Consider the following 13,860-nt stretch of genomic DNA (forward strand, 5'->3'; position numbering starts at 1 on the left):
TTATTGCTCAATTATGTATTTTAAATTCAATTTGTTTAATTATTAATTTAATATTTATATATTATTTTAAATTACTCTCCATCTCTCTCTCTCTCTTTTTTTCTCAAAATTTTCATATATCATTCTACACTTTGTCATTATCAATCTCTAATTATTAATTTAATATTCTATTGAATGCATCAATCAATTTGCCTAATTTGTCCTTTTTTTAAATTATTTTTATATTATGCTTCTACAGCTAATTAAAACACGAATAGTGCTCTTTTTCAAAATTTTGCCTCGCGACGGCGGATTCGGCGAAGCAAAGTTGCAATGTACATTTTTCACACGTTAGATAAAGAAAACTAAAGAGGAGAAATATCACTGCACCTTCTTCAGCTTTTTACAAACACTAATAAGGACTATCCAAATGGAGGACCAAGACCGCTTCTCTGCAATTTTCCGTCTCCATCTCCATCTCCGTCTTGACTCCTCTCTTCTTGCTTCTTCTCGCTGTTCCTCTCCTTCCTCCCAATTTCTCAACCATATTGCGATGAATTCCTATTCTTAAAGCTCTCTTTGCTCTCAAGATCTCGTTCCTATAAATGACAACTACCTATCCCATTCGCTGATGCGGTCTGGAACCCTAGATCCCCGAACACTAAATCCTATTTCACTACCTAATCCGGCCAAAAAGGTTTACCATTCTCCAATCAGCTAAACCCCTATATTTCTCTTCAAATGAAGCAATCTTCTCCTTGCCAACCTCCTGCATCTTCGTCAAAACCTTCTTCGGTTCTCCCTTACAAGACCTCGAATCTTCGAGACCACTACAAGATTGGTCGGAAGCTTGGTCAGGGCCAATTCGGTACTACTTACCTTTGCGTGGATAAGTCCAATGGCAAGGAGTACGCCTGCAAGTCGATTCCCAAGCGGAAGCTGCTCTGCAGAGAGGACTATGAGGATGTTTGGCGTGAGATCCAGATCATGCACCATCTATCGGAGCATCCTAATGTGGTGAGGATCAAGGGGACGTATGAGGACTTGCTCTTTGTGCATTTGGTCATGGAGTTATGCGCCGGCGGCGAGTTGTTCGATAGGATTATACAAAAGGGTCATTACAGCGAGCGGAAGGCTGCGCAGCTCATCAAGACAATCGTTGCGGTCGTTGAGGCTTGTCATTCGTTGGGCGTGATGCATCGGGACCTCAAGCCAGAAAATTTTTTGTTCTCGAATGCAGACGAGGATGCAACGCTTAAGGCAACGGATTTTGGCCTCTCTGTATTCTATAAGCCAGGTTCGTTGATGGGCTTTTTGTTTATGAGTGCTTTTTAATTTGTGCTTGTGATGCTGTGAGTTTTCTGTGTTGGTTTTGAGGATTCGGGTTTGACCATTTGTTTGTGTAGGACCCTTTGTAGCTGTCTATTTACTGCTTTTCTAACTAGCCAATCGAAATGGTTGAGCGTCTCTGAAGTCTAGAGTTGCATTAAAGTTAGTTGTCGTTGGCATAAAAGTGCTAAACTTGGGCTGGATGTGTTAGCCTTTTATTAAGAATTCGTGTCTCTTAAGGTCCAATTTGGCCTTGAACTTAGATAAATGCAGGTCACCACGTAGATTATTTCAGTTTGTAAGCTGCATTTTCATTTCATGCCTACATTGTAAGAGCTTTTTTATTTTATATTTTATAGAAAATTTCGTGGCTGTCATTCTCTTTTTCCTGTGTATAATTTGTGTTGAATATGGATTTGGTTTACCTTTTTCTTGAAATAATTTTGCCTGAACTTGCAGCTGAGTAGATGGTAATGCTCATGATTACTAATTTGACTGGAGTCTATGTTTGCTCCCAAAATATGTTGTCGTTACTAATCAGTTGTCATTCCTTTTCTCTACAAGGATTTTATAATTGTTTTTGTGAGCAAGATATATTCTTTTGCCTTTCCTTTTTTTTTTTTTCTCCTGGTGAGTTACAAGATATTAAGTTTTCTTCTACATTCTCCTCACACAACCTTTTAAGGGGCAGGATATATCTTTCTATGTTAGATTATCTGCCATGAGAGCTTCATGTTTGACAAACCCGCCATTGTAGTTTGAAGTATTCCTATCTGAGCAAATAGACCTAAACATTATAAATGTGAAACGCAGCTATAAGGGGTACATGACTACTTATAAAGTAAGACTTTGATTTAGTAGCTTGGACAGAATGGGTGTGACACTCTTTGTGAAGCTTGATTGTTTTTGGTAAGGTACATTGAAATATTAATATTATAAAAAGAGTTAAGTGCCTTAAAGCAATGTGGTGGCCCAATGCTCGAGGTACTTGCCAATTTAGGAACTTCCTAAAATACAAATATTTAACTTAATAAACTTATTTCAATTATAAGGAATAATTTTGAAGCATATAAAACATAAAATTATTAAATTAAACTAGGTATGAAAATGATAAAATTTTCAAGGTTTAGTGCTTGCTAAATAGTTTGTCTTGAATTTTGTATCTAAATGACATATTTAGATAATAAAAATTTCTAAGCTGTTCAAGTTTGGAGGATGTATACCATAGTAAGTCTATTTTTTGTTGATTATTAGACCATCTTCATTATGATACAAGCTCTCTACTCCATCAATAGGTGCAAATATTCTATTTTTTCTATGGATTCATTCTTTTTATCCTCAAATGTTACTCTCTTTACAATTTTGAACATATTATATTTTATTTATCTTCTATTTGAGTGAGCAGCATCTCTTGATGCTTTCATCTTACATCACCTGATGTCAAATTATCAACATAAAAAATTAATTCATATTCATCAAATATTAACATCTATCCTTTCAAGAAAACAATGGCATTTCACATCTCATGATGAACCTTGAACCTAGTTTTACCACAAATATATTATATTATAGAATGTTTTATGCGATAGTCTATTTTTTCCATAGCATGAATCTTTTGCATGAACTAATAAATCATTAGAATTTATAAATGGTCAAGAGATTGTGATTTAGCACAAGAAGTTACTAGACCAATCGCAAGGAACCAAATTGAGAAGAAAAATGGACTTGTTAATAGGAGTATGATGAAAACCTTACATTATATTTTTACTTAGATTTTGAGCATTTTAATTTGTGTAATTTCCTATTGTAAGAATTTTTATGTGTTTTTTTATTTTCTTGATAATATGTGGAGGAAATATATCTAAAAGTTTAAATTCAATGGAGTTTAAAATTTCAAACTAAAGAGCAAAAATCTTCAAATCATAGGCGAATTGCTTAATTGCAATTAATATAATTATTAGAATTATTAATAATAAATTAAATGCAATTAAATCAATCCTCTTAATGCCATTAATGCTAGCCAATGGGAGGGTTTAGGGCTGCAAGCGAAACAAACGTTCGACGAGCTACTCGTTGTTCGGTTTGATTAAAGCTCGTTTGTGATCGTTTAATTAACTAAACAAACAAATTTGAACAATATTTTAAATACTCGATTCTTAAATAAACAAACTTGAACACTAATGTGTTCAGCTCATTTATGTTCGCGAACAACATCATTTGAAGTTCGTGAACAAGCTCGACATTAAGCTCGATTCGTGTTCGATTTTGAAATCGTGAATAAGCTCAATACAAATAATTAATATTTGACTATATAATTAATAAATATAAATAATCATTGCCTTTGTTACATAGAGAATTGCTTTTATTATAAATGTGTTTGTTCATAGATATGTTCATGAACATGTTTGCTTGATAGTTAGAAAAAATTCGTTAAATATGTTCGCGAACAAACTCGATAAACATTAAACAAACGAACATGAACTGAACATGAACCGAACATGAACACTCATTAATTTAAATGAACCAAACATGAACACAAACAATAAAGCTCGAACAAACATGAACCAAACTTGAACAAGCTGATATTAAATGAACACAAACATGAACACTCACATGCTCGGCTCGGCTCGGTTCGTTTGCAGCCCTAGGAGGGTTCTCTCAATTCAAAGCAAGGGGATTCGGCCCCCTATATCTCCTCCTTTTAGTTTTTTTTTTTTTTTTGGCATTGGGGTTTTAAGGGACCTATTTATGTGTTATTTTATTGGGTGAATTAGAATATTATTGATTGAAAATAAAATTTGGAGTTCTTCCAAAGGTTTGGAACCTTGGTAGCCTTTCCATGCAAAGAGGAGACTAGGTGTCCTTCTTCAACCTACTGTTTTGGTGCGTGGTAGTTTATCTATTCTAATTGCAATTTTCTTTGTTTCTTACTGTGTGAATCTTGATCTATCATCCATCTATCTCTTCATAAAATTTCATAATTTTTCTTGCACAAAACCTTAATCTAAAGTCATCTTGAAGTGGTCGACCAAACTTGGCTCAAACATAACTTAGTGTTGTTCCACAAACCTTTTGGCCCATCCAAAGCCTTTGAACCACTCACATCAGTCACAGTAAAGGCCTAAAGTTAGAAATACAATTTTTCTGTCCAAGTTGTTGTCCACACATGACTAACTCTAATCTTACTTTTTACCCTAAATCCACCTCTCCAAAATCCATTTCAAAGCTTCTACACTTTTAATAACATTCTTTGAAGCCTCCAAACCCATTTAGCTTTTCACCAAGAGGCCAATCCTCATTGGGCCTCCTCCATACTATAATTCATTAGCTACTTACATGCTCAAATGTACCCTAATTATCTTGGCTACCATAATATCATAGCAGCAGTGCCCCAAACAACTTTTTTGGTAGTGTCATAGAGATCTTTCAAATTAGCTTAAAAGAAATAAAATTAGAACCACACACATAAATATGATCGAGGAACAATAAAAGATGAACAAGTAGTCAAGAATATCAACTATATGTGGTTTGGTTAAGACTAACCTACCTCCATGGGACGAGAAGACATTAGATAAATCCATTATTTAATATATGGAGTATAAACTAAGAGACATACCAGACAATCACAAATCCTCTTTTTAGAAAACAAACAAGGAGATTTGAAGTTGATCTCAAAAAATTTTTGGAGGAATCATTCTGAAGATATGTGAAAAAGAAGAAGAAGTTCCTCTCAACAAATATTCAAGAATTCAGAGGAATTTTTTTGCCTAATTTATTAAAATTAGATTTGTATTTTCCTCTTTCTTCTCTGGTTGTTAGAGAATAAAACCGCGCCCCTCCGATTCTCATGTAAGGACGAACGTCAGAGTATGAGATAATCATTTGTTCATGCATATAATCAAGCTTGAAATGGCAAAAATGGAAAGATTTATTCATTTCTTGTTAAGATGTTATATTGCCTATTTAAAAATGGTCTTTATATCTGAAAAGGCTTTCTTATGTTGACTTTTCATTAACAAATATTTTTCATATGATAATAACTAAAGATCTTCTTTCTGTAAGCCTATATATTTTTTGCTTTTGTCATGGATGTTCTTACTAGACATTTGCAAGCGGATGTACTTTAATGTATGCTTTTTGTTGATGATATTCTTCTTGTTGATAAGATTAGTGAGGGAGTTAATGAAAAAGTTGAATTATGGAGGTCAACCTTAGAGTCTAAAGGTTTTTGTCAGAGTAAATTTAAATCTGAATACATGTAGTGTAATTTTAGTAGTGATAAGTATAATAGTGGATTATGACATTCGGTGATCGAGTCATTTAATAGTGCGTGTTTTAGATATCTCTGATCTATTGTTCAAAGTGATAGTGAAATAATTGGGGATATTATTAGTAGAATTTAAGTTGGATGGTTAAACTGGAGGAATGCATCAAACTTATTGTGTGATAGAAAAGTACTCCTCAAATTTAAGAGATAATTTTATAAGATTGTATTGAGACATACTAAGGTTTAAAATTATGCAATTGGGTATTGAGACTTTTTTTGTTCATTAGGCGAGGCATAAGCCTCATAATTCAAAATTGTGTAAAGTGAAAATAAATGTTAAAAGTGATTTTAATATAATATCCAAATAATATATTAAAAGATGATATTAACTTTCTATTGAACTATGAAATAACAAATTGACATATATATAAAACAAAAAAATGCACAAGACGTAAAGTGATAAGTTAAAAAAAGTATGAAATAAAATTGAAATCCAAATATTATAAGAGCATAACAACATATAATATAGGAATTGTATAAAAGTATCATATAGCTTCAAGTTCAACGTCTAATTCCTTGTTTCTCAGCTTTGTACTCATCTACATTTAATTTTTAAAGAAAACTGAAATAGTTGGTAACAACTCAGAAATCAGATGCACTGTTATCATTGAGGGGGTTTTTAATTAAGTCATCATCATATCAAAATTGTCTCTCCCCTACCTCATCCTATGAAGTTCAATGCCTCATAATTTACTTCTTCTTCATTTATTTTAGTCATCTTCTTTTTTTTTTTATAAATATTTGTTATCATCATAAAGATGAGAGTAATACCCTAAAATATTTAGAGGTGGTGGTGGTGTGCGGCTTTCAAGTGATCCCCTGCAGCGGCTATGATGGTGGTGTTTGCATACATTATGTTCCATCATTATTTAGTACTTATTATGATTTGACAATATATGTTTGGATGTTCGTCTGCCTCATTCTTGTCCAAACCGTATAGATTACTAAAGAATCTGTAAACTTTAGGATATTGTTTTCGCTTTTTCAATGTTTATCCTATTTTGCTGGGTTTCTTTATCTTTAAAGGCAGTAGTGCTATGAACCTCAACGTTCTCAACAAGATTTATCTATGAATTTCTTTTTGGTTACTGTTAAAACAGTAAGTTTGAGAGGAAAAAACTTGAATTTTATTATGCAACATGCTCCCTATTTATAGATATATAAAAGATGCTCAAATAAATACATAATAATGAGTAATACATTCCTTTCTAAATTAGTTGTCTAGTTATGGAAGGTATTCAATGTGATCCAGGCTGGCTTCCCACGGATCACTATTCTTGGTTGTGGGATCAGTTTTGCAACGGAAGGCTGAGATTTAACAGTTACATTTATATATGATCTCCTTTTTGTTACAAATGAAAAAGCTCTCCCATTTACTTATTTAGTTCTTGTCATTTGATGGAGAAAATTTTCAAATGATTTGCAGGTGAAATGCTATCTGATGTAGTGGGAAGCCCCTACTATGTTGCACCTGAAGTTCTACGTAAATATTATAGTCTAGAAGCAGATGTGTGGAGTGCTGGAGTGATATTGTATATTTTACTCTGCGGCGTTCCACCTTTTTGGGCAGGTCCCTTAGTATTTTCATTTCAAGATTATTAATTGTAGTTTTGTAAATGAATTAGCACCTTATTTACATTTTACTGGGCCTTCTGATAACCTCAGAAACTGAAGCGGGGATCTTCAAGCAGATTTTACAAGGGCATCTGGATTTTGAATCTGAACCATGGCCTAGCATTTCTGACAGTGCTAAAGACTTGATCCGTAATATGCTCAATCGAGATCCAAAAAAGAGATTTACAGCTCACCAAGTTCTTTGTAAGTAATTGATCAACATTCTTTTGTGTTCCTGAAAATGATAATCATGCCAATGAATTTGATTTAATGTATTCTATTGTGAATTTGCTGCAAGTTCAACTATGACATTATTATGGCTCATTGTACTGTGCTAGGTCATCCATGGATTGTTGATGACAGAGTGGCACCTGACAGGCCGTTAGATTCTGCTGTCTTATCACGCTTGAAGCAGTTCTCTGCAATGAACAAGCTTAAGAAGATGGCTTTACGCGTAAGATGTTTTCTAAATTTTGTTTTACCTTTTAATTCCATAAAATTTTACTGTTCAGGATATTATACCTAGGTACTTGATGAGCATGTGTTAGATCAAAGGGGCACAAACTGATTAATGTGGAAATTTAAATTCTCAATCTGTTGTCTTTTGATAAGTGTAGGACATTAGCTTGTTTGATTTCAATTATGAATCGATGGTCTTAATAATACTAGGAATTGATTAAGGCATTGAGCAGAATTGTTGCTTATGATTCAAGATTATAATGTTTACTTATTTGGCAGATGTACATCATTGCTACTAAATTCATGGTTAATTATATTATTATATATACCAAATTGAATTCTCAAAATTTACCTACACTTCTCTCTGAGCTGTTATTTTTTCTTAAATCAACTTCAATAAAAGATTCTAGGAACATTCCATTATTTTTCCAAACCTCAAATAACTTGAGAGTGGTTTTAGTTCAGTTTAACCAAAGGAAACTGTACCCAACTTCTGGTTGTAAGTAGATTTTCATGGTTGTGAGGATCACTTGTTCGTTTACTCCTGAGGGCAAGTGAGTTTGGCTAAGAACTTGACATAATTCGGCACCTTTCCATCTTGCACTAGCCTTGGGTTGATGGCCTGGTTGGGCTCCACTTGGCTGACCTAAACTTAAACATCATCATGGGTGGCCTCATGACATCGTGAGTAGACCAACCCTTCATTGTGGTCATTATCAACTTATGGGTGTAAAAAAATCCTAATGATTGTGAATTGCTCATGTTTGGTTCTGCATTTGACTTGAATTGTGAATGGATCAAATGAGTTTTTTCAGCTTGTTTATTAAGCAAGCCAAAAATGAATGTATGTGTGTGTTTTATACAAGAACAAGAGTTTTTTATCTCATTAACAAATTGACCTAATTCATGTTCTGTTCCAAGTAAACAAATCTAGCCAAACAAAACCTAAATTCATTTATGTTATGGGTCATTAACACCTTCACATTGATGCACTTATCTTAGGCTCCACTTTAGGTTCACTCTTCACATTAGTGTTGCCATGCCGTCCATATGAATCTCATACACAGCTCACCATGACTTGTTAGTTGAGAGCTTATGCTTCCAACTAAGAAGTCTTGTGTTCGAGTCTTGGTGTATGCGTTGTGTGTGTGAGTTTGCCTTAAATGGCTTAAATGTCCAAAAAAAAAAAAAGTAATCTCATGAAGGTTTTTATTGCTATGATGCTTCCTCCTTGCAAAGCTGACACTAAGCTCATTTAAGCTTTTATGGATGTTTATTTTTCTCCTTTTAGAGCCAACATTAGGCTGCAATAACTACAAGAAATTCTTATCTAGAGTTACCTATATGGTATATTGTGCACTTAAGGGCTAGCAATCACGTCATCCGGGCAGTTGCGAGGACGCTGAATTTGGGGAGGAATTTTTTTTTTTTTTAGAATTTTGTTAGGCAGTTGGATGTGACCTCAATTATTTCGCTATTTGATTTGCTTATTATAGTTAAGCCATAGTTAAAAGTAGGCCAATGAGTGATAAAATTACAAGATAATGTGGATTGTGGTGTCATGAGTGTTATGTGGATCGTGGAGTTGAACCCCATAGATGGTAAGTACCATATCAATCTTGAAAATATTATATTGAAGAATGAGGATATAACTATTAGAGTTTATGTTGATGATCAAGCTAGAGATGTGCCTCAAGAGCATTATACGGTAAAGAGATGTATCATGAAGACTTAAATGTAAATTTTGTAAATATGCATTTAGGCCTGATCGATTTAATTTTAGGTCAAATAAATAAAAAAAGTCCAGAGTAAAAAAGGAGAATGTTAAATGGAGGTATGGCAAATTCAAGAACGATTATTAATAAATAGTTATATCAGAAGGAATGTTGAGGTGATATCTATTATATGTAAGATGTTTCAATATAGGCTTACGTGATCTGAATATGCATAATAAGAAATGGAAAGTTCACCATTGAGATTTGTAGAATAAATTGATGGATTGAAAGAAAAGTTACAGACCTAACATGCTTTGACAGAGAAATCATTAAAACCCGATTTGAAAGGAATAAATAGTTCAGGCAACACACTTAACAGGACTGAATTAACAGTAAGGATTCTTAAAGCTGACCTTAAATTGTTAGGTTGAACTTATTGATGATGGAGATGGATTGTCTACAAGAAAAAATGTCTCCCATAGGTCGGAATTTGTTGGTACGAAGAAAAAATCTCTCGGAAGGCATCTTCAACTCTTGTGCCGCAGTTGAAAATTTTGCATCGAACCAAACATAGAAATCTGAGAGAAAATATGAATTTTATTGAACTATTAAATGATAAATTACATGCTGTAGGGTTAATACTTAATATTTATAACTTAAAAAAGCCCAAAACAAGTAGCTTGTCAAAGTCTCGATGATAAAGATAACAAGAAAAATTGGAAGTTTCAATTTCAGATTCCATAAAGATAGTAATCTTCAATTCTTATATCAAGAACTAAACCGAGAGTAAGAAAATTGAAGTTTGTCATATGAAGAAGGATCAAAGAGTAATGCACAATAAAAAAATGAACAAGGAAATAGCGTCAGACCGTGAAACACTAAGTGATGGCAAGGATTTTGTCCCTGCTATTGTGTGAAGTAGGTGTAAAGGAAGGAGCCGATCTGGATAGCAATGCCAATACCTAAAATATCAAGCAGCTGAATAAGGAAGGTGATTGAGGATTCAGTCCTTTTGTTTCAACGCCGTCAACCACTCCTGAACAGAACAGTAACAGCATAAGCACAAAACGCTTCAACTACTACTGTAGGAAATCACCAAACTCGTTTATAGTTGCAACTTGCAAGCAACCACATATGGGCAGCGCAGAAATTCAAAGTGCTAAAATGAGGATTAGAAGCCAACGGTAAAAAAGAATTTGACAAGAGCTGAATCAAAGCAATATGCAAAAGTAAATCAAACCTAATAAGATAATCAAAACACTACATTACACATTCCATTCTCATAAGCTCCATCATCATGGGCATTTAACATCAAAATAAACTAGAAATTAAGACAACTATAACTTCCTAACTCATAATGTCAATGTGCTTATCTTAATGCTTACATCCTGCATTTCAACAACTAAACTTCCTCATTCCATCGGGAATATTGCGTATTTGTTTTCAGGTTATAGCAGAGCAATTGTCTGAAGAAGAGATTGGTGGGCTTAGAGAGTTGTTCAAGATGATTGACACAGATAATAGTGGTACAATAACATTTGATGAACTAAAAGATGGCTTGAGAAGAGTGGGCTCTGAATTGACTGAGCATGAGATCCAGGCTCTAATGAATGCTGTAAGTAAATTTGATCAGGAGTTTTAACGCTTACTTTTGTAGCATAATATCCATGCAAAATACCTTATTTACTTTCTAAGCTTTTGTATTTTGAACTGATCACAGGCTGATATAGACAATAGTGGTACGATAGACTACGGTGAATTTCTTGCTGCTACGGTGCACTTGAATAAGTTGGAGAGGGAAGAGAACCTGGTATCTGCTTTTGCTTACTTTGATAAAGATAGAAGTGGATATATAACCATTGATGAACTCTCCGAAGCTTGCCGAGAATTTGGACTCAATGATGGCCACCTGGATGAAATGATCAAAGAGATAGATCAAAACAACGTGAGTTTTCATGCTTTGAAGTCTCACAATTTTAATTGAAAAGTTCATATTCTTACTGTTGATCTTCATCCTGATTTAGGATGGACAAATAGATTACAGTGAGTTCGTTGCAATGATGAGAAAGGGAAATGGAGCTATTGGAAGGAGGACGATGACGAGTAGTTTGTGTTTGAATTTGGGTGATGCTCTTAGAGCTGCAGCAGAACAATAGAACATGATACGGGGCATCTCTTTGGAGTAAAACAGGTAATATGGGTTCTTTTGTTTCCTGTGCTTCCAGCTAGTGCGCGTTTGACAAGAGAGGCTCCTGTTGTTTAAATCATGATGGAAAAATCAGTAGGGTGCACGGTTAGCTTAGGCTATAACTTAAGGGGCAGAAAGTTTTCTAGTTTGGTTGCGTCAACTACTTCTCTCTAATTGCTAAAATAAGATCCTAAGCAGTAGGGAATGTATCAAGTTCACCAGAATGTTACATCAAAATGCTTTTTAGCTCAGTTTTTTTAATTAATCTTTTGATTTAGTCTATTTATTGAAATGCCTCAGCAGTATCTAATTTATTGGTTATGTCTGAAAGATATATAATTGAGGTCCTACGCCTCATGGATTGATGGTTGTTCTTGAGGCCTCTGTTCTAGGAGAAATTATTTTGTGCAGAGTCCGGATGACGAGAACCGTCTGGATTTACTGCGTATTTGTAAATACTCAGCAAATACTCAGGTGTGAGTACTATTGAATATATTATGAGTATTCATTGAGTATTTACTGATTTGCTACGTATTTATTGAGTATTTATAAATACTCAATAAATATGCAATAATCCGGACGGTTCTTCCCTTCCGGACTCTGCACGGAATAATTTCTCTGTTCTAGAGCTTCGAGTAAAGAAATGAGTGCATGTGAGCGAGTCTCAAAGAAAGAAAGATAGCTGAGCAAGTTTAATATAGTCCGATGAATCAGCCAGATGTGTGATGCTGATATACTGCGGATGCTAGGCTTTTTATTTATTTGAATACAATTATCCGTTTAAATTTATTTAAGTGTTCTTCCCTCTTTGTATTCTATAAAAATGTGCGGGTATGACAAATTCCCAGCTTAAAAGTTGAATACGCCACTATTATATCATTAAACTACAGAAGCTTGAAACTTGAAAGAGCAGAATATGATTTCTGGAGGTGAAGAGGACTCAGTAGAGAGGCAAGAGTGTACATGGTCATTCTTTAAATCATGAGCAACATTACTTGGAAATGTAGAGTTTTAATTAAAGTAATGAGTATCATATTTGATTAACAGCTAAATAAACTGTTTTAGGCTTAATTTGACTTTCTTATTGCTTCTTAAAATATTATTTTAAAATTATTTTAAGAAACAATACAAAAATTGCCCCAAATAAAACCTTAAACTCCAATTCTTTGGGTACAATTATTTTGTTTTCACATATAAAAACAGTGAAAATAAAAACATAATAAAACAAGTCAAAATTACTTTCATTCAATATTGAATTTGAAACAAATACTACTTAGGTTTTGTTTGGGACGACTTTTTTGCTTCTTCTTAAAGCAGCTTTTTAGTTCAATTATTAAAATTTTTGTACTATAAAGTTGCTTTAAGAAGCAACAAAAAAATCGTCCCAAATGAAGCCTTAGTCGATTTGAGTCAAGTCCTTCAATTGGTAGGTACTTTTAGTTGAGGGTGATCATTCTTAGTTCAGTCTTCATTATTAGGGTCAGTTAGGTCCTTGAGTTCTTCTGTTGGAATATGTTAAACATTGGTGAGACATCTGAGAAGGTATGTATGAGTATGTAATATATATATTTTTTTTAGAAAATTTGGCAAAATAATAATAGTTATAAATTATAATTTTATAAAATTATTATATTGCTAATTATATAACCACAAAAATTATTCTAATAGCCATTATCAACTTCAAATAGTTAAAATATAGAAAAAAAATACTATTTTAATATCAATGATAATAGAATAAAAGTCAGTCAGAATTTCTTATGATAAATCTTGATCACTTTATTAGAAAATTCATTTGATCAAACATGAATCATGGTGCTTATTATAATTAAAAAAAATTAGAAATAAATTTAGGATCATTTGAATAACAATTTTAGCAAATTTATACTCAACATAAATGTCTACAAGCCCAAACAACACCAAAAGTAATTCAATTCAAACATGAATGAGCCCATTTTGTGCACTTGAAGCATAATGAAATCCTCAGGGCATTAATTGGAGAATCAAATGATTTTCATAACTTACATGCTTATAATTGAATCAAGCATCTTGGAGACAGATCTATTGAGTACAATTTTGGTTAATTTTGACATCATTAATGACATAAAACATTCAAGAAATACTATAGAATCAAATGGATCACTTTATTCCATTTGGTTGAGTGTTTTACCATAAAACATTAAAAAAAGCATTGATATCCACTGGCTTCATGCTCGCCATCACCACCAATGTCATCACTCACCATTGACACT

The 13,860-nt window shown here is 33.4% G+C and overlaps 1 protein-coding gene across 1 annotated transcript; it reads left to right on the plus strand.

Annotated features, from left to right (window-relative positions):
* Nucleotides 1-363: 363 nt before the first annotated feature.
* On the plus strand, nt 364-11,897 carry LOC110101707 (calcium-dependent protein kinase 24). The gene is made up of 7 exons (XM_020829709.2): nt 364-1,276; nt 7,062-7,205; nt 7,301-7,453; nt 7,588-7,703; nt 10,871-11,038; nt 11,144-11,368; nt 11,448-11,897. Exons 1-7 carry the CDS (start codon nt 721-723, stop codon nt 11,577-11,579), a joined length of 1,494 nt encoding a protein of 497 aa, XP_020685368.1. The 5' UTR covers nt 364-720; the 3' UTR covers nt 11,580-11,897.
* The last annotated feature ends 1,963 nt before the right edge of the window (nt 11,898-13,860 follow it).

This window comes from Dendrobium catenatum, unplaced genomic scaffold (genome assembly GCF_001605985.2).
Source record: "Dendrobium catenatum unplaced genomic scaffold, ASM160598v2 fragScaff_scaffold_328, whole genome shotgun sequence".
In the NCBI taxonomy this organism is placed as follows: Eukaryota; Viridiplantae; Streptophyta; class Magnoliopsida; order Asparagales; family Orchidaceae; genus Dendrobium; species Dendrobium catenatum.